We start from the raw sequence: 27920 nt of genomic DNA on the forward strand, positions 1-27920 counted from the left end.
TTTAGTAGAGACGGGGTTTCACCGTGTTCGCCAGGATGGTCTCGATCTCCTGACCTCGTGATCCGCCTGTCTCAGCCTCCCAAAGTGCTGGGATTACAGGCGTGAGCCACCGCGCCTGTGTAACGCCATTTCTATAAAGAAATTTGCAGCCAGGTATGGTGGCTTGCGCCTGTAATCCTAGCACTTTTTGGGAGGCTGAGGCGGGTGGATCATCTTAGATCAGGAGTTCGAGACCAGCCTAACATGGTGAAACCCCGTCTCTACTGAAAATACAAAAAACTAGCCGGGCGAGGTGGCCTGCGCCTGTAGTCCCAGCTACTCGGGAGGCTGAGGCAGGAGAATGGCGTGAACCCGGGAGGCGGAGCTTGCAGTGAGCCGAGATCACGCCACTGCACTCCAGCCTGGGCAACACAGCAAGACACCATCTCAAAAAAAGAAAAAGAAAAAGAAAAAGGCGTTGTACTATACACAGTCCTTTATGGTGATCTATTTATAAAGTTTATGAATTTTTTTTGTTTGAGACTGAGTTTCGCTCGTTGCCCAGGCTGGAGTGCAATGGTACGATCTTGCTTCACCACAACCTCCCCCTCCTGGGTTCAAGTGAATCACCCTCCCGAGTAGCTGTGATTACAGGTGTGCATCACCATGCCCAGCTAATTTTTCATATTTTTAGTAGAGACAGGGTTTCTTCATGATGGTCAGACTGGTCTTGAACTCCACACCTCAGGTGATCCACCCGCCTCAGCCTCCCAAAGTGCTGGGATTATAGGCGTGAGCCACTGCCCCCTGCTTTAAACATTTTATATACAAATTTTTCAATGTTTATTTCTAACAAGTGATGTTCAAGGCCAGGCATGGTGGCTCACTCCTGTAATCCCAGCACTTTGGGAAGCTGAGGCAGGGTGGGTCGCTTGAACCCAGGAGTTCGTGACCAGCCTGGGCAACATAGCAAGACTCCATCTCTACAAAAAATACAAAAACACTAGTCGAGCATAGTGGTGTGTGCCTGCAGTCTCAGCTCTTTGGGAGGCTGAGGTGGGAGGATCACTTGAGCTGGGGAGGTTGAGGCTGTAGTGAGCGACATAGCAAGACTCTGTCTCAAATAACCAACCATAATGCGATGATAATACACAAACCAAATTTACCAAGTATCAAGGAATGTCCAGTGTTGAGATTTCTGCTTGTCTCATTTAAAGTTGTGTGTTTTGTTCCAATTTTGTAATCCAGATCCAAAGTCCATACTACCTGATGTGTCCTTTGAGCCTCTTAAGTCTAGAGCAGCGACCAGTTCTCAGCACTGAGTGGTTGGGGATCCTCAGGAAGCCCCATGAAAGCGATGCTGGGCCTGCAAGCAGGCTGGGCGTTTCTCCCATGTGCCTCGGGGACGCCGTTTTGGAACTGCGCCCTCGGGGTCCCCTGCACGCCAGGCCTCTCGTTTCCCTGTGGTTTATCTGAAGAGGGCAGGCTGTGAGTCCCATGGGGTCTCTACAGTCTCAGCTTTGCTCATTGCACCCCTCTGGGGGCTTTGAACTATGCCTCTGTTGGGCGTCCATCAGCCAATCCGATGCAGGCAGAAGCCAGCTGACTGTGCCACCTGGCTGCAGCCCACCATAGCTCCCAGCTGCCTGCTCCAGGCGCTTCTCCCTGATCTCAGCCACTCCAAGGGCACCCACAGGCACCCCTCCCTTTCTGTCAGGGCTCCCCACTCGCAGGGCTGACCTGGGTGTCCCCCTACCCTCAGTGTTCCCGCAGCCCCGTGTGCCAACCTGTCACACACATCCTGTGGTTTTACGGACAGGTGCCGGCTCCACTCCCTCCTCCAGCACCCTGTCTCAGAGTGCTGAGGTGACGATGGTGATGGTGTGGTCTGTCCTCTGCCTGACAGTACATTAGGCGCCACAGACCTGCCCCGCTGACCATGGAGGACGCGCTGGAGGAGGTGAACAAGGAGCTGTGAGCACCAGCAGGTGGAGCTTGATGTGACATCTAACAAAAGGTACTCTGTCCTGTGTACTCAGGGTGCACACACACAAACACAGAGCTCATCAGTGTCCAAGTGTGACGTTCCGTGGTGGGGCAGGCAGTGCCGGGATGAGGGACACACACACAATCAGCATCCAGGTGTGACATTCCGTGGTGGGGCAGGCGGTGCCGGGATGAGGGACACACACACACACACAATCAGCATCCAGGTGTGACATTCCGTGGTGGGGCAGGCAGTGCTGGGGGTGAGGGCCCCAGACTCCTCTGAGCCAAATCCCAGCTCAGTGACAGCTCTCCCAGCATGCCCAGCTCCATGACACCACAGGCCAGGGGAAATAGTTTCAGTGGAGCTGTCCCTACTCACAGCAGGACAGGGGCCACCAGCCTCTGCAGAGCAGCTCCACCCAGGCAGGTCCTGGCACCCCAGCGAGCCAGAGGAAGGTGGGGTGGACGGCAGAAGCCCTGCTCGAGGATATCGACATGGGACCAGGTCAGCACGCTGGGGACGCTACGTGAGCCCCTGGGCGAAGCCTGTGACCCCAGGATGCACAGCTCAAACCAGGACATGCGTCTCCTCAGTCAGCCCGAGCACACCTCTGACTTACACACGTGTGGGAGAAAGGTCTTTAAAAAAAGGCTTTATTTGAAGGCAAAACAATGAAATCCACAAGAAATTACTAACAGCACGTGTTTACGTCTTATCCTGAATCATACATTTTAACAATTCACAGCTACAGGAAATCTAGAACAAAATCAAATATTCATCACGTTGGGTTGAAAAGTTGGAGGATTTCGCATCTTATTGAAAATTTTTCAAAAATGTTTTTGTACAAATGAATGGCATTGCGCCAGGCTGCCCACGAACACCACGTGTGGCCGATTCCCAGCAGTTGCCCACCAGCTTCCACAGGGGCAGCTCCCTCCTGGCCTCCCCTCCCTTCACGGGTGTGAAATGAAATGACGGAGCGGGAGGTGCTGGCTGGGGTCGGGCTCCACGCTCTGGATGGGACGGGGCCATAGCACACGCCAGCCGGTGCAGGGTTCTTCCAAGTGCGAAACTCAAGCAGGGGATGCGACGGGCACGGACACCAAGGGAGCGCTCGACCTGAAGTGTCTTAGGCTGGTTTCCTGTTGAATCTTCTGTTTCCCAGATAACAGCAAATGGCTACATTCCAGAAAAAAAATATCAACTTAAACAACTAAAATAACTGAACTAAGGGCCAGTACGCCTTCGAAGAATTGGGTTTCAGAATCTCACTGGGCCCCCTCTCAGGTCAATATTCTTTCTAAAACTAAACCAAGGGGAGTAAAAATGAAAACCCTGCTTCACTTTGCAAGTTAAGTCAAAAACGTTGTGTTTCTGTTTTTCAATCTGCGGGCAGTCATGGCACTGGGCCTCAGCTTTGTCCCTACACAGCCGAGGGGAAACCGGGTCAGGGTTGGTGGGCGCTGGGAGCTGGAGGACGGAGCTGGGGCGCCGGCTCTGGCCCAGCCCAGGCCGACCCCTCCCGCACATGCTCCTCCTGGAGCCTAAGAGGAGGCTTCAATCTGACGTAGGGCAGATGCACATCCATCCCTTCATGGGTGAAGAATTCTTACTCGGGGCGGAGGGTCTTGTGTTTCTTGCTTCACTGTACAAGGAAATGAGCCTGGGGCCCTGTTGGCTGTAGCGCCTCCTGGTGTGGTCTGTGGGTGGCGCCCGTGCCCTCCACGCCATGGAGCATGGTGTTCCCATTGGGCATGCGCTGGTCTTCCTTCTCTTCCTGTGGCTCTCCACAAGTGGAGACGGTGTGAGAACTGAACTGTCACCGTGATCTTCCACTGCCAGTCAGCCAGAAGGTCCCACGGCCGGCACCGCTGGCCACCGGCGCGGCGCTTCCCGGCATGGGCGCCTACTTACACTCGTCCCTGGCCTTCATGCGGGCAATGAAGGAGTAGCTCTTGTTCCTGCGGTAGTTCTCGTAGGGGTCGTCCAGGGCCACGCCCACGCCTTTATACTGGTCCCACTTATCCCGGACGTCCCCGCCCTTGATGGGGTCCTGGATCCCTTGCTCCTTCGCGCCGAGGCCGCCAGAGCCACTCCAGCCTGGAAACAGAGACGCACAGTCACAACCACGACAGGACGGAGGCAGATGGGGGTGCACATGGGGGACTGAATGTCCAGACACGCAGTGTAGACATGGGAAATGGGTAGAGAACTGGCCTGACTCCATCCATCCCCACATGCACTGAGGGAGAGAAAGCGCTGGCGACTCCCAGGTCCAGCACGCTTGAGGACCCTTCCCGTGCCCTCCCCATTCCCCCGCCTTACCCATCTTCACCAGCATCTGATGGCCTTTGTTCTCTTCTCCGAGTCTTGAGTCAGGGATGGGAGGTGCCGAATTAGAACCCAGACCAGCAGAGGAACTAAAATCGAGACAGGTTATTCTTTTAAGAAGTAACTGAGACATTTATTGGAATGACAGTGATGAGGGCCTCACAGCTGCAGCTTGCGTGCATGCTCACTGTCGCCAGGTGACACTGTATGCAGATTTTGCGTCTCTACCCGTTCATCCTGTCTCAGCTAGACAAGGGGGCTCCAGACGCTGGCCCCCACCCCACGCTCAGCATTGAGAGCAGGGCACCTCGAACCCCGATGGTGGTTGGAAAGCAGACCCCAGCTACCGCCTCAGGCTTTGCCAAGTGACTACTGTGGTGAGGGTGAGGGTGCCACCGTCCCTGGGCTAATGCTGGCGGCCTCCTAACTCCTAACATAGTCTCCTAACCACCAATGTTTCCACATTCACAGCAAAGCACTGCAGCATCCCAGCGTTACCAGCGCGGCAGTTAAGACAGGATCTTACGGCGGGGTGGGGCTCCTGGACCGTGACCGGCGTCTTCTTCCTGGGGAGTACGACTTGGACCGGGACCGTGACTGGGACCGGGAGCGGCTTCTGGAGGAGCGTGACCTGCTCCGACTTCTGCAGGGAAGGGTGCCCAACGGTCAGCAGCAGCCAGGCGTCGTGGGGAGGCCACAGGAAGAGGCCTCGGGCACTGCCCTCCTGCAGCAGCCTCTGCCTACCTGGATCTGGAGCGGGAGTAGGAGCGGGAGCAGGAGCGAGACCTTGACCTTGAGTATGAGCCTGAAGACTTGGAGGATCTTGAGTTGGAGCGGGAGGAAGAACGCCCTCGACTCTTGGATCTGCTCCGAGACCTCGAGGGTCCACTGTGGGGAGAGGCCTGATGATCGCGTGCCCCTGTGGCAGCCCACCCTGGCCCTCAGGTTCCCGGACGACCCCAGATGCAGGGTGTGGCTGTGGATGTGGCGCCATGGCCACACAGCGGTATCAAGTTCCTAAACAGTGTGGCCGAGCCTGCTGCTGTGCGAATTCAGGCCATGTGGAAAACACCGCCCCACAGGCACAGGCTGTGTGAGGGTGGACGTGCTGAGCATGTCTGGAGTCTACTCTAAACCCTCCCATCGCACGTGGTGGGCTCTGGCCGCCCGGCCACTGCAGACGTCTGCGCTTTACCTGTTCCTCTTCTCCTGGCCTTTCCTCCGCCGGGCCCGCATTTTTGCTCGGAAGAACTCATAGAGGCCGTTCTGCTCCCAGCCTTCACTGTAAGACACGGCATTCCCTGTGTGACCACGTGACGCCCACCCACAAGGAACTCGTGGAAAAGTCATCAGGAGTTAATCCACAGAACCTTGGAGAGTACATGGCCCTGTGGCTGTGGGCTCTGAGCATGGGTGCAGCAGACCTTGGCTCAGGGTTCCCACGGGGCTGTCCTCCTGCAGCCCAGTGGCTCCTCTGGTGCCCATGCCCTTGCCACCCTGCTGTTCCACTGAGGTGGTGGGGACTGATGGTCTGTGGAACTGGGGAACAGGAACACTGACTCATGGGTAGACAGGCCTGCAGCCCGGCACGGGAAGAAGGGGTGACCACTGGGAAGGGTGGGCTGAGGGCCCTGTGGCAGCCGGCTGCTTGAGACGTGCCGCCATACCACACCTTCCCTAAGTTCTTCTGATGTGTCTCCATTAAAATGCCCTCCACTGAGGGCCACGTGTGTGCTGTGCCTGTGACACACACACTTGTCACTCGGGCAGGGGGGCAGTTTCTCCTGAGGGACAGCCACATTTTCTAGCCTGGGCAGAAGGTGTGGCTGTTGGGAGCTGGGAGAGGGGATAGAGGCCTCCTGCCCGCCCCACCGACCTGGGCCCCTTACCTGTTCCTGGGTCTGTCGTGGGATGGGGGGCTGTAGAAGGCCTCCACCGCAGCCAGCAGCCTCTCGCTGGGCGGCATGGGGGGTGGAAGGCGGATGTCTTTAGGGTCCAAAGGCTTGTACTCGTGATCTTCCAGCTAGAGCAGAGAACCCGGCTGTCACCATGCCTGGGCAGAGCCCTCTCAGGCCCACCCAGGGTCTGCAGGGAGTGGGGTCAGGGCAGGGCCCAGGTTCAGTGTCAAGGGTGCCCTGGGCACCAGAGCTCCTCATCCGTCCCTCTTGGGGAACCCACACCAACCATGGTGGGTCACAGCTGCTCTGAGGCTGATGACAATCACAGGGTTTTCTCTTCAGAAAATCACCCACAGGGGACATGGTCTCCAAACTCAGGTGACAGGAATACTCGCTGGTTTATTCACAGGCATGCGGCGGGCCCCTCACGTCACCCTTTGCTCACAATGCCTACCCTGGGCCCCTCCCTCAGAACAGCCTCAGCCCCAGCCCTGGAGCCCACTGGCCTGTCTCCTTCTGCTCCGTCTCTGTCCTCCCGTTGAGGCCCTGCCCTGCCTAGCTGGCCTGGGCCCCCCCGCCCGCAGCTCTCCCTGCTGCTCATGGCTCCATGAAGTCCGCCTGGACTTCAGATGGACGGGTCTGAGGGAGGATGGGAAGTGGCAGTGGCTAGCACGCCCTTGGAGCCCCAGAGCCCCAGCCCTGGCCCTTTCTTGCCTCACCTCCTCTTGCCCTATGCTCCGGCCACCCCACACTGGTACCAGCTGCTGCCAGCCCTGCCTGGCTCCTCCAGGACCACCCCCTCCCTGTGTGCTTGGCAGGCACAGCTCACAGGTGGCTCCTTCTAAGACATTCCCTCCATCAGCAGCCCTGGGACAAGGTACTTCTGAGGGCCTAGACCGAGAAGGATGAAGGAAGGAGTCCAGCCTCAGAGCCCAGCCGGCCCCGCAAGGCTGAAGCTCCCCGCAGCGGGAGGGATACGAGGGGCAGGGCAGACATGGCGTCGCTCATGGCCACACCATGCAACTCCAGTTCAGACGCCTCCCACTGATGGATCAGGGTCCCTAGGGGGTGGGAGATGAGGAAGGGGCGCCCCAGGAGGCACCCAATCCTGTGTGTTCACTTTTCACCAGGAGAAATGGGGGCCAGCGTGGTGAGCATGCTCAGCTTGGAGCCCACCGCGGGGCGTTACCTTCACGAGGGGGGCCATCAGCCCGGCAGGGAGATCGAAATAGGGCACGTTGGGGACCAGGCTGGGGTCATCGTGGTTGATGTGGGGCGGGCCCTGTCGCCGCATGTGTGGGGGCTGCCCGTTGAAGCCGTGGGGGGGAGGGCCGAAGTCGGGGTGCTGGGGTCCAGCCCAGGGCGGGTGCTCGTTGATACCAGGATGAGGCATGCGATGGCCAGGGTGGTGGTGAGGGGGGCCCATTTCTGCAAAACAGAGACTTGTCTCAGGACCACAGGCCAGTCAGGATCTCCTAGGTGACAAGTGCTGGAGGGGAGGGCCTCAGTGAGGGGCCAGGAGGCCAGCCCTCCCGGGAGGCTGCCCAGCACCTTCTCTCACTGCTCTAGACCAGGCAGCCAGGCAGGGAGGAGCCAGGCTCTGAGGGGCCTGTCCCGCACCCATAGGCACAGCCGAGAGAGCTTGAGGCTGAGGGAAGAGAACCACAAAACCCCCAAACTGCAACGTGAGGGCTAAGTTGTGACCCTCCGAATCCATACGCCGAAGTCCCAGCCCCCATAGCTTAGCTCAGGACGGAACTGTATTTGGAGACAGGGCCTTTAAAGACACAAATGAGTTAAAATGAAGCCATGGTGGCCCTAATCCAATGTGACGGGTGCCCTTATAAAGAGAGATTAGGACACAAACATGTAGAGAGAAGACGGTCACCTGTGAGCCAAGGAGACAGGCCTCCAAGACACTAACCCGAATCTGCCACACCTTCACCTCAGACCTCCAGCCCCGAGATCCTTAAGACAAATACATTCCAGCTGTTTAAGCCATCCAGGCTGTGGGACTTTATCATGTCAGCCCAAGCCAAAAAGTAAAAGCAATAAATGTGCCTAGCGGTCTCCAAACTGCATTTATAATCAGGAATGTCTTTAAACATACAATGCTGGGCACGGTGGCTCACGCCTGTAATCCCAGCACTTTGGGAGGCCAAGGCGGGTGGATCACTTGAGGCCCAGAGTTTGAGACCAGACTGGCCAACATGGCGAAACCCCGTCTACTAAAAATACAAATATTAGCTGGGCATAGTCGCTGGTGCCTGTAATCCCAGCTACTGAGGAGGCTGAGGTGGGAGAATCACTTGAACCTGAAAGGAGGCTGCAGTGAGCCAAGACTGTGCCACTGCACTCCAGCCTGGGTGACAGAGTGAGACTCAGTCTCAAAAAAACAAACAACAACAACAAAAGGCCAAGTGTGGTGGCTCACACTTGTAACCCCAGCACCTTGGGAGGCTGAGGTGGGAGGATCACCTGAGGTCAAGAGTTCGAGACCAGCCAGGCCAACATGGTGAAACCCCGTCTCTACTAAAGGTACAAAAAATTAGCCAGGTGTGGTGGTGGGTGCCTGTAATCCCAGCTACTCGGGAGGCTGAGGCAGGAGAATCACTTGAACCTGGGAGGCAGAGGTTGCAATGAGCTGAGATTCCACCACTGCACTCCAGCATGGGCAACAGGGTGACGCTCTGTCTCAAAGAAAAAGAAAAAGGAAAAAAAAAAAAAAAAAAAAAAGGAAGCACTAAAAGATTAGAAATAAATTGAATGAAAAAGATACTGGGCATGGTGGCTCACATCTGTGGACCCAGCCACTCCAGAGGCTGAGGTGGGATGACTGAGAGTAGCCTGGCCAACATAGCAAGACCCCATCTCTATTTAAACTAAAAGATAAAAAATTTTTTAAGGCCGGGCGCGGTGGCTCAAGCCTGTAATCCCAGCACTTTGGGAGGCCGAGACGGGCGGATCACGAGGTCAGGAGATCGAGACCATCCTGGCTAACACGGTGAAACCCTGTCTCCACTAAAAAAAAAAACTAGCCGGGCGAGGTGGCGGGCGCCTGTAGTCCCAGCTGCTCGGGAGGCTGAGGCAGGAGAATGGCGTGAACCCGGGAGGCGGAGCTTGCAGTGAGCGGAGATCGCGCCACTGCACTCCAGCCTGGGCGATAGAGCGAGACTCCGTCTAAAAAAAAAACAAAAAAAACAAAAAAAAACACATTTCTTTAAAAAGAAAACTTTTTTTTTTTTTTGAGACAGGGTTTGTTGCCCAGGGTTGAGTACAGTGGTGCGAGCATAGCTCACTGCAACCTCAGCCTTCTCTGAACAGCTAGGACCACAGGTACCCGATACCACTCCGAGTGTTGATTTTTTAAACGACCTAATAAAACGGGAAAATGGGGCGGGGCACGGTGGCTCACGCCTGTAATCCCAACACTTTGGGAGGTCGAGACGGGTAGATCATGAGGTCACGAGATTGAGACCATCTCGGCTAACACGGTGAAACCCCGTCTCTACTAAAAACACAAAATAAAATTAGTCGGGCGTGGTGGCGGGCGTCTGTAGTCCCACCTACTCAGGAGGCTGAGGCAGGAGAATGGTGTGAACCCGGGAGGTGGAGCTTGCAGTGAGCCTCTGCCACTGCACTCCAGCCTAGGCAACAGAGCGAGACTCCCTCTCAAAAGTAAATAAAATAGGCCGGGCGCGGTGGCTCAAGCCTGTAATCCCAGCACTTTGGGAGGCCGAGACGGGCGGATCACGAGGTCAGGAGATCGAGACCATCCTGGCGAACACGGTGAAACCCCGTCTCTACTAAAAAATACAAAAAACTAGCCGAGCGAGGTGGCGGGCGCCTGTAGTCCCAGCTACTCCAGAGGCTGAGGCAGGAGAATGGCGTGAACCCGGAAAGCGGAGCTTGCAGTGAGCTGAGATCTGGCCACTGCACTCCAGCCCGGCGACAGAGCCAGACTCCGTCTCAAAAAAAAAAAAAAAAAAAAGTAAATAAACAAACAAATGGGAAAACTGATGCAAAAAGCAAGCAGCAGCAGTAAAAAGAATGAGGCCCTGCCCTGCCCTAGCCACGGCCACCCACAGCGGGAAGCTTTTCCTACTGGATCTGCCTCATCTGCAGACAGTGCACACAGCTCCTGGGGCGGCTGGGAGGAGGGGACGGAGTTGCACCTCTGCAGCCAGCCTGGCCTAATCAGGGCGGCAAGGCACAGTCTGTGTCCCCACTTCCTGAGAACCCGGGCCGGGCTCTTCGGACGTTCCATGACCCTGTGCCTGTGTCACTGTGCACTCGGGAGCATACCAGGACCACAAGCAGTGCTACCAGCCTGCTCGGCAGGCCAGCCGTGGGTGCCTCCGCCAGGCCCTACCCGGGCGCCCGCACACTCACCGGCAGGGAAGTCCCCCTGGGGGTAGTCGAAGCGGTGGGGATAGGGTGGCCGCTCGAAGGGGTGCCGTGGTGGGAAGTCGTCCTGCATGAAGCGGGGCGGGAAGCGGTTGAAGTTGTGGGGGTGTGGAGGCTGGTTGAACTGCGGGTGCTGCTGGTGGGGCGGGAAGGGCCCCCGGAAGTGTGGGGGCCGCTGCATGCGGAAGGGCGGCTCGCGCTGGCCCCCGCCCCAGGGCGGCTGCTCGTGCTGGCTGTTCCAGGGGCCCTCGAACTGGCTGTTCCAGGCCGGGTCAGGCTGGTTGTTCCAGGGCGCGTCGCGCTGGCCGTTCCAGCCAGGGTCACCACGCTGCTCGCCCCACATGCCTTCGTGGCTGTTGTTCCAGGGGGGGCAGTGGGGTGGGCCGCCCTGGTGGTGCGGGTAGGGCGGCTGCTCTGGCGGCTGCAAGGGAAGGGACAGGCGTGAGCCCTGCGTGGTCTGGGCCCAGCGCTTCACAGCATCACAGCGCTGGCTCAGACCATGGAGGCGCTGCCCTGGCCACGTCGGGGATCCTCCTAGGCTGATGCCTGCGGTGATGCTGGGCACCAGCCCTCAACCCGGACCACATGCTGCTGCGAAAGGACCAGACCCCCAACCGCTGCACCTGCATCTCAGTCCCGGGGCTGCTTCTGCCGCTGGGGCCTGCTGCACCCGCATACAGGCCCCGCACGCCAGGAGGCGCTCCCCACTACCACTGCCAGACAAACGCAGCTCCCTCGCCCCTTGGGGGCAATGGGGCGGAGGCACAGACGGTATTGCTTCTCAGAGCACCCCAGGCACCCACGGGGTGGGGCTCACTCTGACACCACCTGCCCTGCCTCACTCCCCCTCTCCCCAAAAGCCATCTGCTGGGGTCAGCTCCCAGACACACTGGGGCGCACACATCCTTGTCTCGGGGTCTGCTTCTGAGGACCCTCCACCCAAGCCAGCATCTTCCTGTGGACTGAAGTCAGGAGGCTCTTCCCTCACCAGCTCCTGCTCTGGAGACTTAAAGCCAGGAGGGCAAACTCCAGCTTGGGCTGGGGAGGGGAGGCGTGCAGAGGCCAAAGAGAAGGCCCGTGTCTGGGGTCACAGCTGGGTAACTGTGCTGATGACCCCTACGAAGGGGAGGCTGGTCCAGGCTGCCACATTCTCCAGGCTTCCAAGAGAAGCCAGAGGACCAGATATTAAATATGTTTAGTATCTGTTTTTCTTTTTCTTAGTTTGAGACAATCTCGCTCTGTTGGACAGGCTGGAGTGCAGTGGCGTGATCTTGGCTCCCTGCAAGCTCCACCTCCCGGGTTCAGGTGATTCTCCTGCCTCAGCCCCTCGAGTAGCTGGGATTACAGAGGCCTGCCACCATGCCTGGCTATTTTTTTAATCTTTAGTAGAGGCGAGGTTTCACCATGTTGGCCAGGCCGGTCTCGAACTCCTGACCTCAAATGATCTGCCCACCTCAGCCTCCCAAACTGCTGGGATTACAGGCGTGAGCCACCACGCCCAGCCTTGTTTTTCTGTTTTAGAGACAGGGTCTCACTCTGTCACCCAGGCTGGAGTGCAGTGGCATGACCATAGCTCAACGAAGCCTGAAGTCCTGGCTGAACCAGTCCTGCCTCAGACCGCTGTGTAGCTGGGACTACAGGGGTACACCACCATGCCAGCTTATTTTTATTCTTTGTAGAGATGGAGTTTTGCTTTGTTGCCCAGGCTGGTCCCAAACTCCAAACTCCTGGCCTCAAGCAATCTTCCTACCTTGAGAAATTACTTCTAAACATGTTAAGACCCCACGTGGCCAAGTCAGGCAGGGCAAGCTGCTGTTTTTCAGTGTGGACTGCAGGACGCACTGCTGGCCTAGCGGGGACCCTCAGTGAGAGGCGTGCCCATTGTCTTGAGCCCAATCCTCTGGTCTGCAAAAAGACTGAGGCTAGAGACACTAAGGGCCTCTGTTTCCACACCCACAAAACAGGGACAAGAACTGCTCTCCCCGCAGAGGGTACCTGCAAAATGTCCACCACCATCTGACTCCCGGCCAGCACTCGGAGGCGGGAGCTGTCTTTATGGGGGTGTCCAATCTTTAGTGAGGTTCAATTTCATGTCCTGAAGCTGGGGGTGGGAGGCTTAAAGCCACAACCACCAAGTCTCAGTCCAGAGCTAGTCTCCTTGCCATCCTTACACCTGTCCTTGTGGACAGGGAGTCACCTGGAAAGGTCACGCCGCAAAGCCAACCAAGCCCCATGGTCAAAGGGGAAGTCACGTCTGGGAAGGCCAGGGGCTGTGCCTCAGTGCTCTAAGTGGAACCAGCACACTCCAGGGCATTTCCCAGCCATGCTATGCCAGACGAGGTGGCCCCTGCCTTGGCCCAGGGGTATATGACCCATAGCAAAGCTGCTGAGGTCTCCCAGGTGCAACAAGCCTGACATTTCTGACACCTCCTTTCCTTGCAAAAGCACCTTGTTCTTTCCAGGATGACAAAACACTGACACTCAGCTGGCTGACCCTGTTTCAGAAGGACAGGAAACAGAACACCCTGGTGTGCCTCGCGGCGTTCAACTCCCTGCACCCGCAGGAAAATGGGGATCTATACCACACAGAAGCCCCAGCCATCAAAGCTCGGGCAAGGGACATGAAGACCTGTCACTCCACCTGTCCCGGTGCCACAGGAAGACAGGGCTGTCACTAACCCAGCATAAGCTCTGCCACAGAGTATCCCTTGTGTTTCCCAGTGAGCCACTCAACGCCCACCCCACTGCACAGGGGAGGCCGCCCCGTCAGGCCAAGGGTCCCCATCTGCTCCCACCCCAGGTTCCATCAATACCTGCTGCTGGCCCCAAGGAGCCACGGGGTGAGGCTGGTCAAACCAAGGGGGCTTGTTCGGTGGGATCTGGTCATGCGGCCCAGGGCCCCGGGGGCCAGCGGCTGCGGGATCCTGGACCCCTCCTGGGGCTTCGTACTCTGAAGAGCCGGGCATCTGGATGGGAGGCTTGCTGTCATCTAAATCCAAGTGACAGGCTGTTAGAGCGGGACTGGCAGCAGGAAGTGCTGTCTCCTCTCCACACTACCCCAGAGCAAACCAGGCTACGACTTTTAGCGCCCAATGGATGACTGCTTCAGGACCCCACTAAAACCATGACCATTACCGGCCTCCAGGAAGGGGACGGGGAAGAGGGGAGGTTTCGACCTTGAATATGACATACATCTGTCCTTTTCAAAGCTTTACGAGAAACATGCCTCACTTCTGCCCTCTTGGTTTGCTGAAGAATTTCTGTCCACACTGAATTTGATTAGATATTTTTCCTCTATCTAATTAAAAGACCATTTCCTCACAATCTCTAATTAAAAGATCATTTTCCCACAATCTGTTATGTTCTATCCTATACAATCCTCATGTTCCTGGAACAAATCTTCTTTGATCAGAATGTAATTTTAAAATCCTTTACTAGATTCTGCTAAGATTTTCCTCAGTATTTGTCTTTTTCAGAAGCGACCCTAGACTGCATTTTCTTTTTGAGACAGGGTCTCGCTTTGTTACCCAGGCTGGAGTGCAGTGGTGTAAATACGGCTCACTGCAGCCTCAATCTCATGGGCGATCTGGGTACCTTTCCTCTATTTTTTTCTTCTCTGGGAACAGAAAACAGATCTTTTGCTGTTCAGGAATGGAACAGCTGGAGTTTTACTCTAATGTCACCGGGCTCATGTTTGTAAATGGATGAAAACCTGGGTCTAGGAGCAGGCCTGGGACGATGGAACCAGAGCTGTGTCTAAGGGTTGCAAACTGCTTTCTGACTACACTCGGTGCCCAGCCTCTGGGGGCTGCTTCCTGGGGGCGGGGGCTGAGGGAGCCCCATACCGGGCTGGGTGGTGGGCGGGATGGCAGGGGCAGGTGCTGGGGCCGGGGGCGGGGCAGGCGGTGGAGGCGTGGCCTTGACTTCAGCCTCCATCTGCGGCATCTGGAGCTGCTGCTGCTGCTGTTGCTGCTGCTGCTGCTGCTGGGCCAGGCTGGTGACGAACTCCTCGTGCTGCGTCTTGAGGGTCTGGATCTGCTGCTGGAAGGCCAGCTGCACCGGCTGGACCACCGAGGAGTACTCGTTGATGAGGGTGGCCTGGAAGAGAGAAGAGCACCCACTGCTCAGTACACGGCCTTGGGGCTTGCTGTCTGGCGCCAGAGGACAAACACCTGGAAAGCAGCAGAGCCTGGGGGACCTGGGGCAGGTGGACAGGGAACCGTCATGTGAAACAGCCAACACAGTCTGGGCAATCAGAGCGTGTGCTGGGATCTGGCCAGAGATCTGGGGACGAGGATGTTCGCTGCAGCCTGATTGACAATTCCCTGACCACAGGAACGAGCAATGACAGCTGTGTCCTGGCTGCTGTGTGGCTGCTCAGAGAACGCTGCCCATCAACATTCTGGGACACGCTCACGGGCTCTGCCTCCCACTCGCTGTGTGGGTTCTCAGCAAGAGGGGCTGCCAGAGCCTAAGCCACGTCTGGGCTTCCTCACGCTTCCATCACGCAGGAACATGCTTGACCACCAGAGCAAATGGGCCACATGCAGGGACTCCGAAAGGCCGCCTGGTTCTAGTGTGCCAGGAAAGTCAGGGAGACACACCCGAGGCCTGGGAATGTCACCTGGGACTCTCCAGTCAACACCCACTGGATACTCCTAGCACAAGCAGGGTACACGGGCTCTCCGGCTTCCAGAACCTGCTAGGGTGGCAACTGCTGTCCCCACACTCCCAAGCCCTCCTGAGGCATCTGCCCCAGCTACAGGGTGAGGCATGGGTGGGCAGGGACACTCACCTGGTACTGACCAAGCCCCAGGGCCGGGCTCTGTAGCTGCTGAATGATGGAGTCATCGAAGTAGCCGTTTTTCTCCCAGAGCTGCAGGAGCTGGGGGTGCGAGGAGAGAGGCTGGGTCAGCGGGGAGCGGGAAGGCCTGCATATCCCGGTCTCGCCCAACCCCCGGCCCAGGGCCCACGCACCCGGGCGATCTTCTGCTGCTTATCTTCCTCCACGGCCAGGAAGCTGGTGCAGTAGATGGGCACCACGACTTTCTGCAGGGCGGCCAGCAGCTCCCGGGCCTGCTTGCGCTGGCTGTGAGGGAGAGACTTTCCGCGCGTCAGGGCCCTGGGGCGGGACCCGGCCACGCGCCCGTTACCATCGCGGCTCCAGCCTCAGCGCCCTCTGCCTTCTCGGGAATCGGGTCCCCAACCCAGTCGGGGCAATGGCTGGGCTCCCACGAGACCTGTGCTGGTGTCTGGGCTCGAGGAAGGGGACAGACGGAAAAACAGCAAGCAGGGGAGGGAAGAGAATGTGGCCTGGGGCCGTTCTGAGCAAGGCCTTTCGGTCCAGTCCCCTTGAGAGGAAATAACCTTCCCTCCTTCCTTCTTGGGTGGCGCTGTGGATGAAGGGACATGGGGTCCGCAGGAGCCCCTGCCTGTGTGCAATGGGCGGGATGGGACTGCTGTGGAGTGGGGGTCTTGCCCTTGTCACTTGCTATGCACAAGGAAACCTCGGCCCAGGCCAGGCCTCTCGGGAGGAGGAGGGAGGGTACTCAGTCCTTCGGTCACCTACAACGCTTTAGAAGAGCGACCGGAGGCCCAGTCGGGGGAGGCACTGGGGCCATGTCCTCTCAGGGCAGCACTGCACTGGACACTGTGCGTAGCTGGCCTGGGAGGCCCCTGCAGCTGCGCAGGGAGATGGTTGCCCCCACGGAGGGACGCGGGACAGGAGGGGAGCAGCTCGAAGTCCCTCAACCCCCAGCTTGCCGCAGGGAGCTCAGGGGAGCAAGGGCCTGGGCCGGGCAGCCGGGAGGACGGACGAGCAGCACATGGCTTCGGACAGAGTGGAGCTAGAGAGGCGCATAGCTGGAGAATGTAGGAAACGGTGCATCCATGCAAGGTGCCCCTGATTCAAAGGCAGGCAGAAGTGGAGGCAGGAGCAGAAGGGCAGAGGTGGTGCGGAGCCGCAGCTCACTTCCCAGCAGGAGAGAAACAGGGACTGAGGTGGGGACAGAAGAGGGACTCAGGCAGTGCTGCATGTGGCAGATGGGGCGAGATGGGTGCTGGCAGCTTGGACCAGTGCAGAGGCGCATGAGGCGCCTGGCCAAGACTGCTGCCTGCTAGGCTCAGTAGCAGTGCTTATCTCCTCCTGTGTGCGCAGACCTTTGGCCTGGGGTTCCATTGGTTTTTTTTTTTTTTTTTTGCTAATTTTTGTGAGAAGTGCCCCAGTGACCCTGTAGAAGGAAATACTCAACCAACCTTGGGAAGGGTGGAGACAGCAACAGTGGGAAGGGGTGAGGGCTGGGTGGGGACAGAGGGTCGGCAGAGGTGTCTCTGTTGAAGTCTGAGAGTCGGATCAGGGCTGGAGAAGGGGACCCCAAAGGAGGGTCCTGATGGCTGAGAAGAGGCAGGTGCACACGCGTGCAAATCAGTGATGAGGGCTGCAGACAGACACAGAGGCCAAGGAGGCCGTGGCCGAGAAGGCAATAAGGAGACGCCAAGAAGCTGCCCCAGGAGAGCAAGGAGTGCAGGGGACAGTGGCCCCGAGGAGGCAGCAATGTGACAGGTGAGGCTGGGGTCTAGGGGAGAGGACAGGGCATGCGGCGAAGGTGCACAGGATGCCTAGACCCTGCAGTCCTGCAGACAGAAGCCTGGCGGCTCACAGAGACCACCCGGCCCGGGCTCCCTGGACAAGTGCCCCCTAGTCTTGGGACAGGCCAAGCCAAGCTACTGATTGGAGCAAGCGGCCACCCAGGAGGGGTTGAGGAGGAGCGCAAGGAAGCGGCGCTTTGGACACAGGGCAGCGGCGCTCACCAGTGGTGCAGCACGTCGTTGATCAGGTAGATGAGGTGCAGCCGCAGCTCAAAGTGTGCCCCGTCAGCCGTGATGCGGTTCCGGAGGTGGCCGGCCATCAGCTCACAGTGCGGTGGGGACTTGGCATTGCTGAACATCCAGTTCTTCCCGGCCTGCAACGATCGAGCCGATGACAAGTGAGCAGGGTGCTCACGGCGGGAGGGAAAGGTACCTATCGTAACAGCCCTTAGCCCAGACTGGCTGCGGCAGGTCCTGCCTCAGGGCGAGACCAGGGGGAAGCTGCGCTCTGGGAAGCCCCGGCCCCTCACCGAGATGGCGTCCTTGGTGCACGTGTCGATGATGGGCTGCAGCAGGTTGTCAAACTCGTTCATGTCTAGTTGGGTCTCCTCCAGAAGCTTCTGCATCTGCTGTTCCACCGCGTGGGCCACAGCTGCTGTCACTTGCTCCTGGGTGGGGGGTCAGTGGGGCCAAGAGCACATGAGGAGGGACCCACAGCCCGAGCCCTCCGGCCTGGCCCAGCAGGGGCGGGGTGGGGACCTGGTGGGGATGCCCCGACGCTGGGCTGCTCTGGCCATCAGCTCCCTTGCTTGTCCCCAAGCATGAGGAGATTCTGTCTCTCGTGCCTGCCGTGAATCTGTGACAGTCCCTCCCAGAGTGGGCAGGGCACTGACAGGACATACCAGGAGAGAACACCTGCCCTCCAGGTAGCCAAGGAAAATACTGCAGCCCAGAGGAACAAACAACCTCTGCAAACCAATTTAACAAAAAACAAAGGCAGGGCGCAGTGGCTCATGCCTGTAATCTCAACACTTTGGGAGGCTGAGGCAGGAGGATCGCTTGAGCCCAGGAGCTCCAGACCACCTGGGCAACATAGCGAGACCTCATCTCTACAACAAATAAAATACAAATTAGTTGAGCATGGTAGCGTGTGCCTGTGCTCCCAACTACTTGGGAGGCTGAGGCGGAAGGATCGCTGGAACCTAGAAGTTCAAAGTTACAGTGAGCTTTGACTGTACCCGGCACTCCAGCCTGAGTGCCACAGCAAGACCTTGTCAACAACAACAACAACAACAACAAAAAAAAAAAAAAAAAAAAAAAGAAAAGAAAAGAAAAGAAAAAGGAGGGATGGTGTGAACAGGCAATAGAGGGAGAGGACACACCCATGGCCTCTAGTGAAACAAGAAGGGAGCAATCTCATTCCTCAATAGGAAACGCAGGTTCAAGTGCAACTGGTAAAAACAGAGCTGCCATGGGGACCAGCAGTCAGTCAGGGCTGGTCAAGGCCAGCCTCCCACTCCATGATGAACTCTGGCAGAAGCTGAGGGTGAGCATTCTGGAACTTTCTTTTTTTTTGAGACAGAGTCTTGCTCTGTTGCCCAGGCTGGAGTGCAATGGCACAATCTTGGCTCACTGCAACCACCTCTGCCTCCCGCGTTCAAGCAATTCTCCTGCCTCAGTCTCCCGAGTAGCTGAGACTACAGACACCTGTCACTGCGCCCGGCTAATTTTTGTGTTTTTTAGTAGAGATGGGGTTTCACCATATTGGCCAGGCTGGTCTCAAACTCCTGACCTTGTGATCCACCTGCCTTGGCCTCCCAGAGTGCTGGGATTACAGGCTGAGCCACCACATCCAGCTGGAACTTTCTGAGAGCAATATGACAGTGTGATTTTACACCCTGAACCTAGTACGAAGAATGAGGCTGGTGTTTTGGAGGTTTGGTATTCTATTCCTCTCGTTTTTCTGGCAATGCACCTGTATTCTTTTATTTATTTTTCCAAGACTGAGTCTTGCTCTGTCACCTAGGCTAGAGTGCAGTGGTGTGATCTCAGCTCATGCAACCTTTTCCTCCCAGGTTCAAGCAATTCTCCTGCCTCAGCCTCCGAAGTAGCTGGGATTACAGGCATGCACCACCGTACCCAGCTAGTTTTTGTATTTTTCGTAGAGACGGGGTTTCATCATGTTGGCCAGGCTAGCCTTGAACTCCTGACCTCATGATCTGCCCATCTCAGCCTCCCAAGGTACTGGGATTACAGGTGTGAGCCACCACGCCCAGCCAATGCACCTGTATTCTATCTGGCAAAAGTTATCAAACTGTTGGACCAGGAAGGACAAAAGGGTCCTTCTGGCCAGGTGGATCACCTGAGGTCAGGAGTTTGAGACCAGCCTGGCCAACCTGGTGAAACCCCGTCTCTACTAAAAATACAAAAATTAGGCGGGTGTAGTGGTGCATGCCTGTAATACCAGCTACTCTGGAGGCTGAGGCAGGAGAATCGTTTGAACTCAGGAGGCGGGGGCTGCAGAGAGCCGAGATTGCGCCACTGCACACCAGCCTGGGCGACAGAACAAGACTCCATCTCAAAAACAATAATAATTTAAAAAAAGGGTCCTTCCCCAACCAACAGCTCCAGGTGACCTAGCTACTGTGTGGTGGGGCCAATGGTAGGCACCAGAGACTGTCTAGCCACAGCTGTTAGGGAGCTTCAAGGGGCACACATCTCCCACAGTCCCACTCGGGGGGTCCACTCCAGGGTGATGGGTGCACGCATGTCCACAGGCTTCACTGAGATGAGAAGCAGCCTCCGTGTCTGGCATCAGGGCTGGGGGAGACAGTGGCTGACATGCACCAAGCCCTGGGTGGCAGGGCGGGCCCTGTCCTCACTGATACCTGTTATTCATTCTGGTGAAGAGACGTAAAAACAGGCACAGGGGAGTTGCCGGTGCCTGGCTGAGGAGGGTGGGCCCGTACCTGTCTGAGCGCCAGCAAGTGCTGCTCCTGCTGCTGGAGGTTCCACTGGCTCTGCTGGATGAGCTCGTCCATGGACGGTGCGCCCTGGGCCGGCGGGATGGGCGCGGCAGGGGCCAGCGGGGGCTGTGGCAGGGGCGGCATGGCGGCAGCTGGCTCCAGCTCTGGGGTCTGCTGCTTGCAGATGACTGGAGGGAGAGGAGGGGTGTCCCGTGAGAATGCAGATGGCGGTCTAGGTGTCCCCTTGGCCACCTCTCAGTCACAGAAGCCTCCCTCTCTCCAGGGACTCACCATCCACAAGGGCCTGTGCACAGCCTCGTGCCCACACAAACCCAGCTCCTCCTACTCTTGGGCCCTGCCCTCCCTCTCACAGGATCCCAGCCTCGGCCTTCCATCTTCGGGCTGTCCCCTCCTTGGAGAACCTAGGAAGTCCCCTGGCCACTCTTGCCAGCACCATCCAGTCCTCGCACAGTGTCCTTCCCGCGCAAGTTAAGCCTGAGCCTGCCCACCTCCTCACCCACCTAGGCCCCACTTGGCAGAATCCACGCCTTGGCACCTCTCATCCCCTGACCTCCTCAGGCACTCGCAAGCCTCTGCCACTGTCTCCTAAGCTACCATCCTAAGATGTCGCGGCCACTGGGCCTCTGCACATGTGGCCAGAAAGGCATGGAGCTGCACCTCCCGAACGCACACTGCAGCCTCCCCTACGCCTGCCCTGTCCTTCTACTGACTCTCCTTGCTTTTCCAGCCCTTGGGGACAGAGACTCCTCTGCAATCAGGGGTGCATCAAGTTTGAGGCAGCAGTGAGACACTCATTCTGCTGGCAGAAGCCGGGGTCAGGGTGGGCGCAGGTCCCCACTCTGGTCAGATGGGGCAGGTGGTGAGGTCTCTGAGAAAGGACCCTGCTCATAAGGAGGCCCTGGACAAGAGGACCCGCTTCTCTCTCCGTCTTGGGGCCGCCTGGTCTGAATGTGACTCTGTACCCCTGGAGCCCTCCAGACCCCCACTCCAAGGGACCAGGACCAAAGACAAGGGAGGTGGGGTGTCAGGTGGAAGGTGTCGCCCCTCACTGGGTGCTCAAGTCAAGTCTCGGGGCTGACTGTGCCTTCCAGTTTGTGCACCCAAGGGCACCCTATAGGATGACCCCCAACTTCTGCACCGAATCCCACCCCTCCCACCGTCCGAGGGACACTGCTTCATGATATTTCTTCTCTCTCTTATTTCCCCAACTCCTCCCTCTTTACCCACCCCCTCCCCAGCAGCATCTAAACACATCGGGCTGGGAGTGGTGGCTCACACCTATAATCCCAGCACTTTGGGAGGCTGAGGCGGGTGGATCACCTGAGGTCAGGAGTTCAAGCCAGCCCAGCCAACATGGGGAAACCCTGTCTCTACTGAAAATGCAAAAAATTAGCCGGGTGTGGTGGCAGGCACCTGTAATCCCAGCTACTTGAGAGAGACTGAGGCAGGAGAATTGCTTGAGCCCACAAGGTGGAGGTTGCAGTGAGCTGAGATGGCGCCACTGCACTCCAATGTGGGTGACAAAGGGAGATTCCGTCTCAAAAAAAAAAAAAAAAAAAAAAAATTAACACATCAGAACATTCTGGGTTGGAAACCTCTCCCTTCACCCCATGATCCTCTCTAAACGATTTCTCAGCCAAGACTCACTCCAGATCTTCACCTCCCCTTTATCTCAGCCTGGCGCCTGCCTGCCACTCTCCGTCACCCCCCCACCTTCCCCCAGGCAGCTGAGGACACCCTTGCTCAACTCAGCCCCATGGGCCTGTCGCAGATGCTTGCCTCCCTTGGCCTCCATGTGCTGCCCCCTCAGTCCCTTTCTGCCCCTTTACCAACCCCTCTCCTGTCGGACCCTCAGATGCTGGGGTGCGCAGCCTGTGTTCTGAGCCCCGTCCTCTGCTCTATGCAACTCCAGGGAACATGAGCTCTTCATTCCTGCCGCTGTGACTGTCAGCTGCACGCTGTGATTCCTAAATCCATCATTTCCATTCTGGATTCCCTGAGCTTTGGCCCTAACCACCGACTGCACGGCCCACTGTGTTTCCAATGGACCTGCGTTTCCTCTCGCCCCCTACACCAATGTCCCCTCCTGTGCTCCCCGCACCATGGCTGGCACCACTATCTGCCCAGAAACCCAGGTCAGAAGGTACATGTGCCTCCCACTGACGAGCCACATGGTGTCAAGGCATCCTCCTAGACATCACTCCAATCAGTCTATGTCCCTGCTGTCACCACCATGGATCTGCTGTCACCTGCGTCACCCCAGAGCCAGTCTTCCTGCGTCAGGTCCCACCCCTCTACCTCTTTTCAACATGGCAGTCACGGTACCGTCACTTAAGGAGTGGTCCCCGGGCTACCCAGGGGTAACAGTCGGTTATGGAACCAGGAAGTGAGCATTTCAAAACCTTTCTAGCCACGTGATAGTTCACGGTCCACACTGTTACTGTGCTTTGCAAAAGTTTTGGTCCACAACAGGTTAGAAACTTAAAAAAACAAAAACCAAAAATGGTCCTTCACCACAGAGTTCATGAAGCTCCATTCTAGAACAGCTGAGGCCAGGCTTTAAGGAGCGGGGTGCAGAACTGGCTGTACTGTGGCTAACCCGGCTCTAGAACATGGACCGAAGCCTTCCACGAGTCTCTCCCACGCTTCCAGGATACACTCCTCACCCCTCCCCAAGCCAGGCCCCTGACTCCTCCCCACGCCAGGCCCCTGACTCCTCCCCACGCCAGGCCCCACACACTCCTCACTCCTCCTCAAGCCAGGCCCCCAACTCCTCCCCAAGCCAGGCCCCCAACTCTGCACCCCCACCTCTGGTCACTCCAAGAACCCCTCCTACTCTGGGCTTCAGCCGCCCTAAGCTCTGGTCCCCTATTCCCTCCAAGGGCTCCGTCTTCTACCCGGAACACTTTTCTCCCCTTGTTTTCACCTGGCCAACCCCAAGACACCCTTTAGATCTAGCCAAGGTATCATCACCCACAGAAAGCACTTCTTGACCGGGCGCAATGGCTCACGCCTGTAATCCCAGCACTTTGGAGGCCAAGGTGGGCGGATCATAAGGTCAAGAGATTGAGACCATCCTGGCCAACATGGTGAAACTGCGTCTCTACTAAAAATACAAAAATTAGCTGGGTGTGGTGGAAGGCACCTGTAGTCCCAGCTACTCGGGAGGTTGAGGCAGGAGAATCGCTGGAACCTGGTAGGCGGAGGCTGCAGTGAGCCGAGATCGTGCCACTGCACTCCAGCTTGGCGACAGAGCAAGATTCCATCTCCAAAAAAAAAAAAAAAAAAAAAAGGGCCAGGCGTGGTGGCTCACGCCTGTAATCCCAGCACTTTGGGAGGTCAAGGCGGGCAAATCATGAGGTCAAGTGATCGAGACCATCCTGGCTAACATGGTGAAACCCCGTCTCTACTAAAATTACAAAAATTAGCCAGGCGTGGTGGCGGGTGCCTGTAATCCCAGCTACTCAGGAGGCTGCGGCAGGAGAATGGCTTGAACCTGGGAGGCGGAGGTTGCAGTGAGCTGAGATCATGCCACTGCACTCCAGCCTGGGAGACAGAGCGAGACTCCATCTCAAAAAAAAAAAAAAAAAAAAAAAAAACTTAAGTGATGTTAACCTTGATCACTTGGTTAGGTGGTTGATCTGCCAGGTTTCTCCTGTCAAGTTACTGTTTTCACGTTCCACAATTAGTCACTAAGTCCAGCCAACTCAAGGGGAAGACCACAAAGCTCCATTGTCTGAAGGGGGATGGTAGTATCTATGCATACTATTTGCAATTCTTTTTTAAGATTGGTTTCTTCTCCTTATTTATGGGTGAACCTTATTAATGACTGGTTTTAATTTTTGAAAAATCAAGTAAGTGCTCACCTTAGCAGTGCATATATTAAAAACCAAATAAATATAAGTGCTTCTATGTGTGTTTTGTGAATCCCATCTTGTACACATAAGGTAAGGGAAATGCTAAGATTTGGAAATAGTTCATTTCCACCAAAACTCATGTTGAAATTTGATTTCCAAGCTGTGCATGGTGGTGTGCACCTGTTGTCCCAGCTACTTGGGAGGCTGAGGCCGAAGGATCACTTGAGCCCAGGCGTTCACAGACAGCCTGGGTAACATAGTGAGACCCCATATGATATGGTTGAGGCTGTATCTCAAAAAAAAAAAAAAAAAAAAAAAAAGGAAAGCACTTATTGGCTTTAATCTTCCTGGGCTGTAATATAAGCACCCTCTCCTTCCCTATAACAGCACCAGCTTCGAAGTGGCCCCCCCCAGAACGCGAAAGCAGCCCTCAGCTCAGTCACCCAAGCCAAAGCACCGTCTGAAGTGTCTTCCTCCCCTGCTCATTACACCATCAGGTCGTCAATAACCAACTGGCGCCCAGGTTCATGGGTTCTACCCCTTCAGCCCACCTGCCCCCCACCCTCCCTCCCTCAGGCTCAACACACTGACTTAATTCAGACCCCACCATCTCTCACCTGAACAACTGCCCTGTTCGCTCCCCTGCAGGCCTCACTGCTCCCCAGGCTGGTCCCTCTAGCTTGTCCTACACCACTGGCCACACAACCCAAGCCACTCTGTCCCTTGTTTAAAACTCTTGTGGCTTCCCGCTGCCTTTAGAAATGGTTTTAAACTTGGTGTGCTGGGGCTAAGGGAGGATCGCTCTAGAAATGCATAAGCACATACAATATTTTCCTTATGATTTCAGGCAGCTGATCGCTCCCTGCCCACCCCGCCCCACATCTCGAACCCAAATAGGCATCAGAAAAATCCCTGGATTGAGTGAGAAAACACAAACTTTTCCCCTGGCATTTAACACTCCAGATCAAACTCTTCCCTCATACAAGCACATTCTTTTCTTAAAGACAGGCCACGTCGCCCAGGCTGGAGTGCAGTGGCTATTTACAGGCACGATGCCACTACTGATCAGCACGGGAGTTTCGACCTGCTCTATTTCTGACCTGGGCCAGTTCACCACTGCTTAGACAGTCTAGTGGTCCTCAGCTCCCAGAAGGTCACCATACTGATGCTGAACTTAGTGCAAACACTCAATCGACACAGTGCACTACAGCCCTGAACTCCCGGGCTCAAGCAACTCTCCAGCCTGTCTCCTGAGTAGCTGGGGGCACAGTTGTGTGCCACTGTGCCTGCCAATACGCACACAAACTCTCCCCCTCTCTCAGTCTCTTATTCAAGAAACTGCACCTTTGCAACATCCTACTCTCTCAGCCTTTAAAGTTTTTTTTTTTCTTTTTTTTGAGACAGAGCCTCACTCAGTCTTGCAGGCTGGAGTGCAGTGGCATGATCTTGGCTCACTGCAACCTCCACCTCCCAGGTTCAAGCGATTCTCCTGCCTCAGTCTCCTGAGTAGCTGGGACTACAGGTGCCCACCATGCCCGGCTAATATTTTTTGTATTTTTAGTGGAGATGGGGTTTTACCGTGTTGGCCAGGTTGGTCTTGAACTCCTGACCTCAAGTAATCTGCCTGACTCAGCCTCCCAAAGTGCTGGGATTTCAGGCACAAGACACTGTGCCTGGCCTCCTTTCAAGCGTTTTTTCTTTCTTTTCTTTTTTTTTTTTTTTAGATAGAGTCTTCACTCTGTCACCCAGGCTGGAGTGCAATGGCGTGGTCTCGGCTCATTGCAACCTTCACCTCCCAGGTTCAAGCAATTCTCCTGCCTCAGCCTCTCCAGTAGCTGGGACTACAGGCGTGTGCCACCACACCTGGCTAATTTTTGTAATTTTAGTAGAGACAGGGTTTCACTATGTTAGCCAGGCTGGTCTCAGACTTCTAACCTCAAGTGATCTGCCCACCTCAGCCTCCCAAAGTGCTGGGATTACAGGCATGAGCCACTACGCCTGGCCACCTTTCAAGCTTTTTCTTTTTCTTTGAGATGGAGTCTCACTCTGTCACCCAGACTGGAGTGCAGTAGTGTGGTCTTGGCTCACTGCAACCTCCACCTCCCGGGTTCAAACGATTCTCCCACCTCAGCCTCCCGAGTAGCTGGGACAACAGACACGGGCCACCATAGCCAGCTAATTTTTGTATTTTTAGTAGAGACAGGGTTTAACTGTGTTGGCCAGGCTAGTCTCAGACTCCTAACCTCAAGTGATCTGCCTGCCTTGGCCTCCCAAAGTGCTGGGATTACCGTATGAGCCACTACAACCAGCCTCCTTTCAAACTGTTTAATCGAACACCAACTGTGTGTTACATATTAAGGTACAATGACCCAAACAAGGTCTCTCTGCCCTCGGCGAGCATGCAGTTCAGGGGACAACCACCTCTCAATGTCCACCTACCTGGCAAACTCCTAGTTATTCATTCAAACAATCTAGAGACTGGGGGTTGGGTACTGAACATGACAGATGTGATACCTGCCCTGAGCAGCCGCACCACCTGGTGACTATCCATTATTCAAAGGCCACTTCTGCTTCCTAACCTTAACCTTCTTGAGAGCAGGACTGGAATCCCGTTGCTCAACTGAACGAACATTGATAAACATTTGCCAAGAACTAAAACTCAGAGGGATAATTCTTTTTGATTTGTGCTGCAGGCACCTGAAACGCACAAAAGCCTTGCTGGACCCACAGGGAGACCGCAAAAGGGGCTGGGCAGTGCCTGTCCCAAGGGCTCCCATCCGGCCTCTATCACTTCCTCCCTAGAAAACACTAAAACAATCACGCTACTCCTGCTCATCTCCGTTATCAGTCTGAAAAACAGCAGCAAAATCCCTGATCCAGAGCCCAGGAAGAGTATCGAAAACCTCGTTGTTTTCCATTACAGTGGCACCCTGCAGCCGCTCTGTGCAAGGCCGTGGGAACAGCGGAACAGGGATCGTGTGGACCGAGCTGCTCCACTCCCGACAGTAAACGACCCAAAAGAAAGAGGTTTGTGGCAGAGTCCGAGAAAGGAAGCGCTCGATGGGGCGGCCTGAGTGCCGGAGGGAACTCACGCTGCTGCTGCTCCAGCGCCAGCTTGCACTTGTAGTAACTGTAGAATTCGCCTCCGAACAGAAACGAGAATTTGGGGTTGTCTTTCTGCTTCTCCATAGTCATCTTCTCAAACTCGGGCCCATTGCGAGCCACGAACTGGGCGAGCTTGTCGATGACATTTCGAAGCTCCTGGTCTGGAGGACGGAGAAAAGGCCACGCGGGGCGTCAGCGACGACCGCCCAAAGCCGGGGAACTCGGCGCCCCAGCCCCCGTCCGCCGTGCCGGGGACCCCAAGGGGGTGGGCCCCAAAGAGGCCGCCCTTGTACGGGTCCCGATAGGGGCCACACGCTCGCTGGGAATGCGGGGACCCACGGGAGAGGCCGCAGGCGAAGCCGCGAGGCCGAGCCCCGCCCCCTCCCAGACCCGGGGACTCCGGGAGGCGGGGCCGGCCAACAGGAGGTTCCAGGGAGAGAGAAACGGTCTCTCGGTCGGTTTGGGTCTCACCATCTGGGGGCAGCGGCATCTCCATGGCTCCGGCCGCGGGGAACGTCCTCCGGCGCCACACGATCGACCACCAGCGCCGTCTGCAGAAGCCGGCCGGAAGTGGCGCGAGGGAGCCGTTTACGGCGGGCTTCTAGGGCCGCTTCCGCCCGCCACTTACGGCCGTCGCTGGGAAACTACGGAAGTGAGAGCGGGAGGCAGGCGGGAAGAAGCCGCGCGAGGCCTGGCGCGCGGGAGGGGCTGGCGAGGCGCACGCGCAGAAGTTTTTTGACACTTGGGCAGACTGGGTCTCCGTCGCGCGCCGCCGTGT

General features: G+C 56.6%; 2 protein-coding genes across 51 annotated transcripts in view; one reads left to right on the forward strand and one right to left on the reverse strand.

Annotated features, from left to right (window-relative positions):
• Positions 1 to 6039, forward strand: part of C19H19orf44 (chromosome 19 C19orf44 homolog) — a 95253-nt gene extending 89214 nt beyond the window's left edge. For 24 of the 50 annotated variants that reach the window (XR_013409166.1, XR_013409165.1, XR_013409160.1 and 21 more), the window contains 2 exons: positions 1886 to 1996; positions 4772 to 6039. Coding sequence is in view for 29 of the 50 variants with exons in the window: in XM_077978179.1 (XP_077834305.1) it covers positions 1886 to 1957 (72 nt within the window). In the remaining 21 variants the exon portion in view is untranslated. Of the gene's footprint in view, positions 1 to 1798; positions 1997 to 2349 lie in introns of all 50 variants that reach the window. The other 26 variants (XM_077978187.1, XM_077978189.1, XM_077978188.1 and 23 more) reach the window with 4 other exon arrangements.
• On the reverse strand, positions 3663 to 27697 carry CHERP (calcium homeostasis endoplasmic reticulum protein). Its single transcript, XM_001112800.5, has 17 exons — positions 27614 to 27697; positions 27130 to 27303; positions 20163 to 20347; positions 17724 to 17861; positions 17416 to 17567; positions 15583 to 15694; positions 15401 to 15490; positions 14451 to 14703; positions 13419 to 13594; positions 10591 to 11026; positions 7388 to 7626; positions 6190 to 6323; positions 5496 to 5582; positions 5045 to 5188; positions 4827 to 4943; positions 4295 to 4389; positions 3663 to 4069 (listed from the first exon to the last, which is right to left on the reverse strand). Exons 1-17 carry the CDS (start codon positions 27636 to 27638, stop codon positions 3876 to 3878), a joined length of 2751 nt encoding a protein of 916 aa, XP_001112800.2. The 5' UTR covers positions 27639 to 27697; the 3' UTR covers positions 3663 to 3875.
• Between the last annotated feature and the right edge of the window lie 223 nt (positions 27698 to 27920).

The sequence above is a fragment of the Macaca mulatta genome, chromosome 19, assembly GCF_049350105.2.
Source record: "Macaca mulatta isolate MMU2019108-1 chromosome 19, T2T-MMU8v2.0, whole genome shotgun sequence".
Lineage (NCBI taxonomy): Eukaryota > Metazoa > Chordata > Mammalia > Primates > Cercopithecidae > Macaca > Macaca mulatta.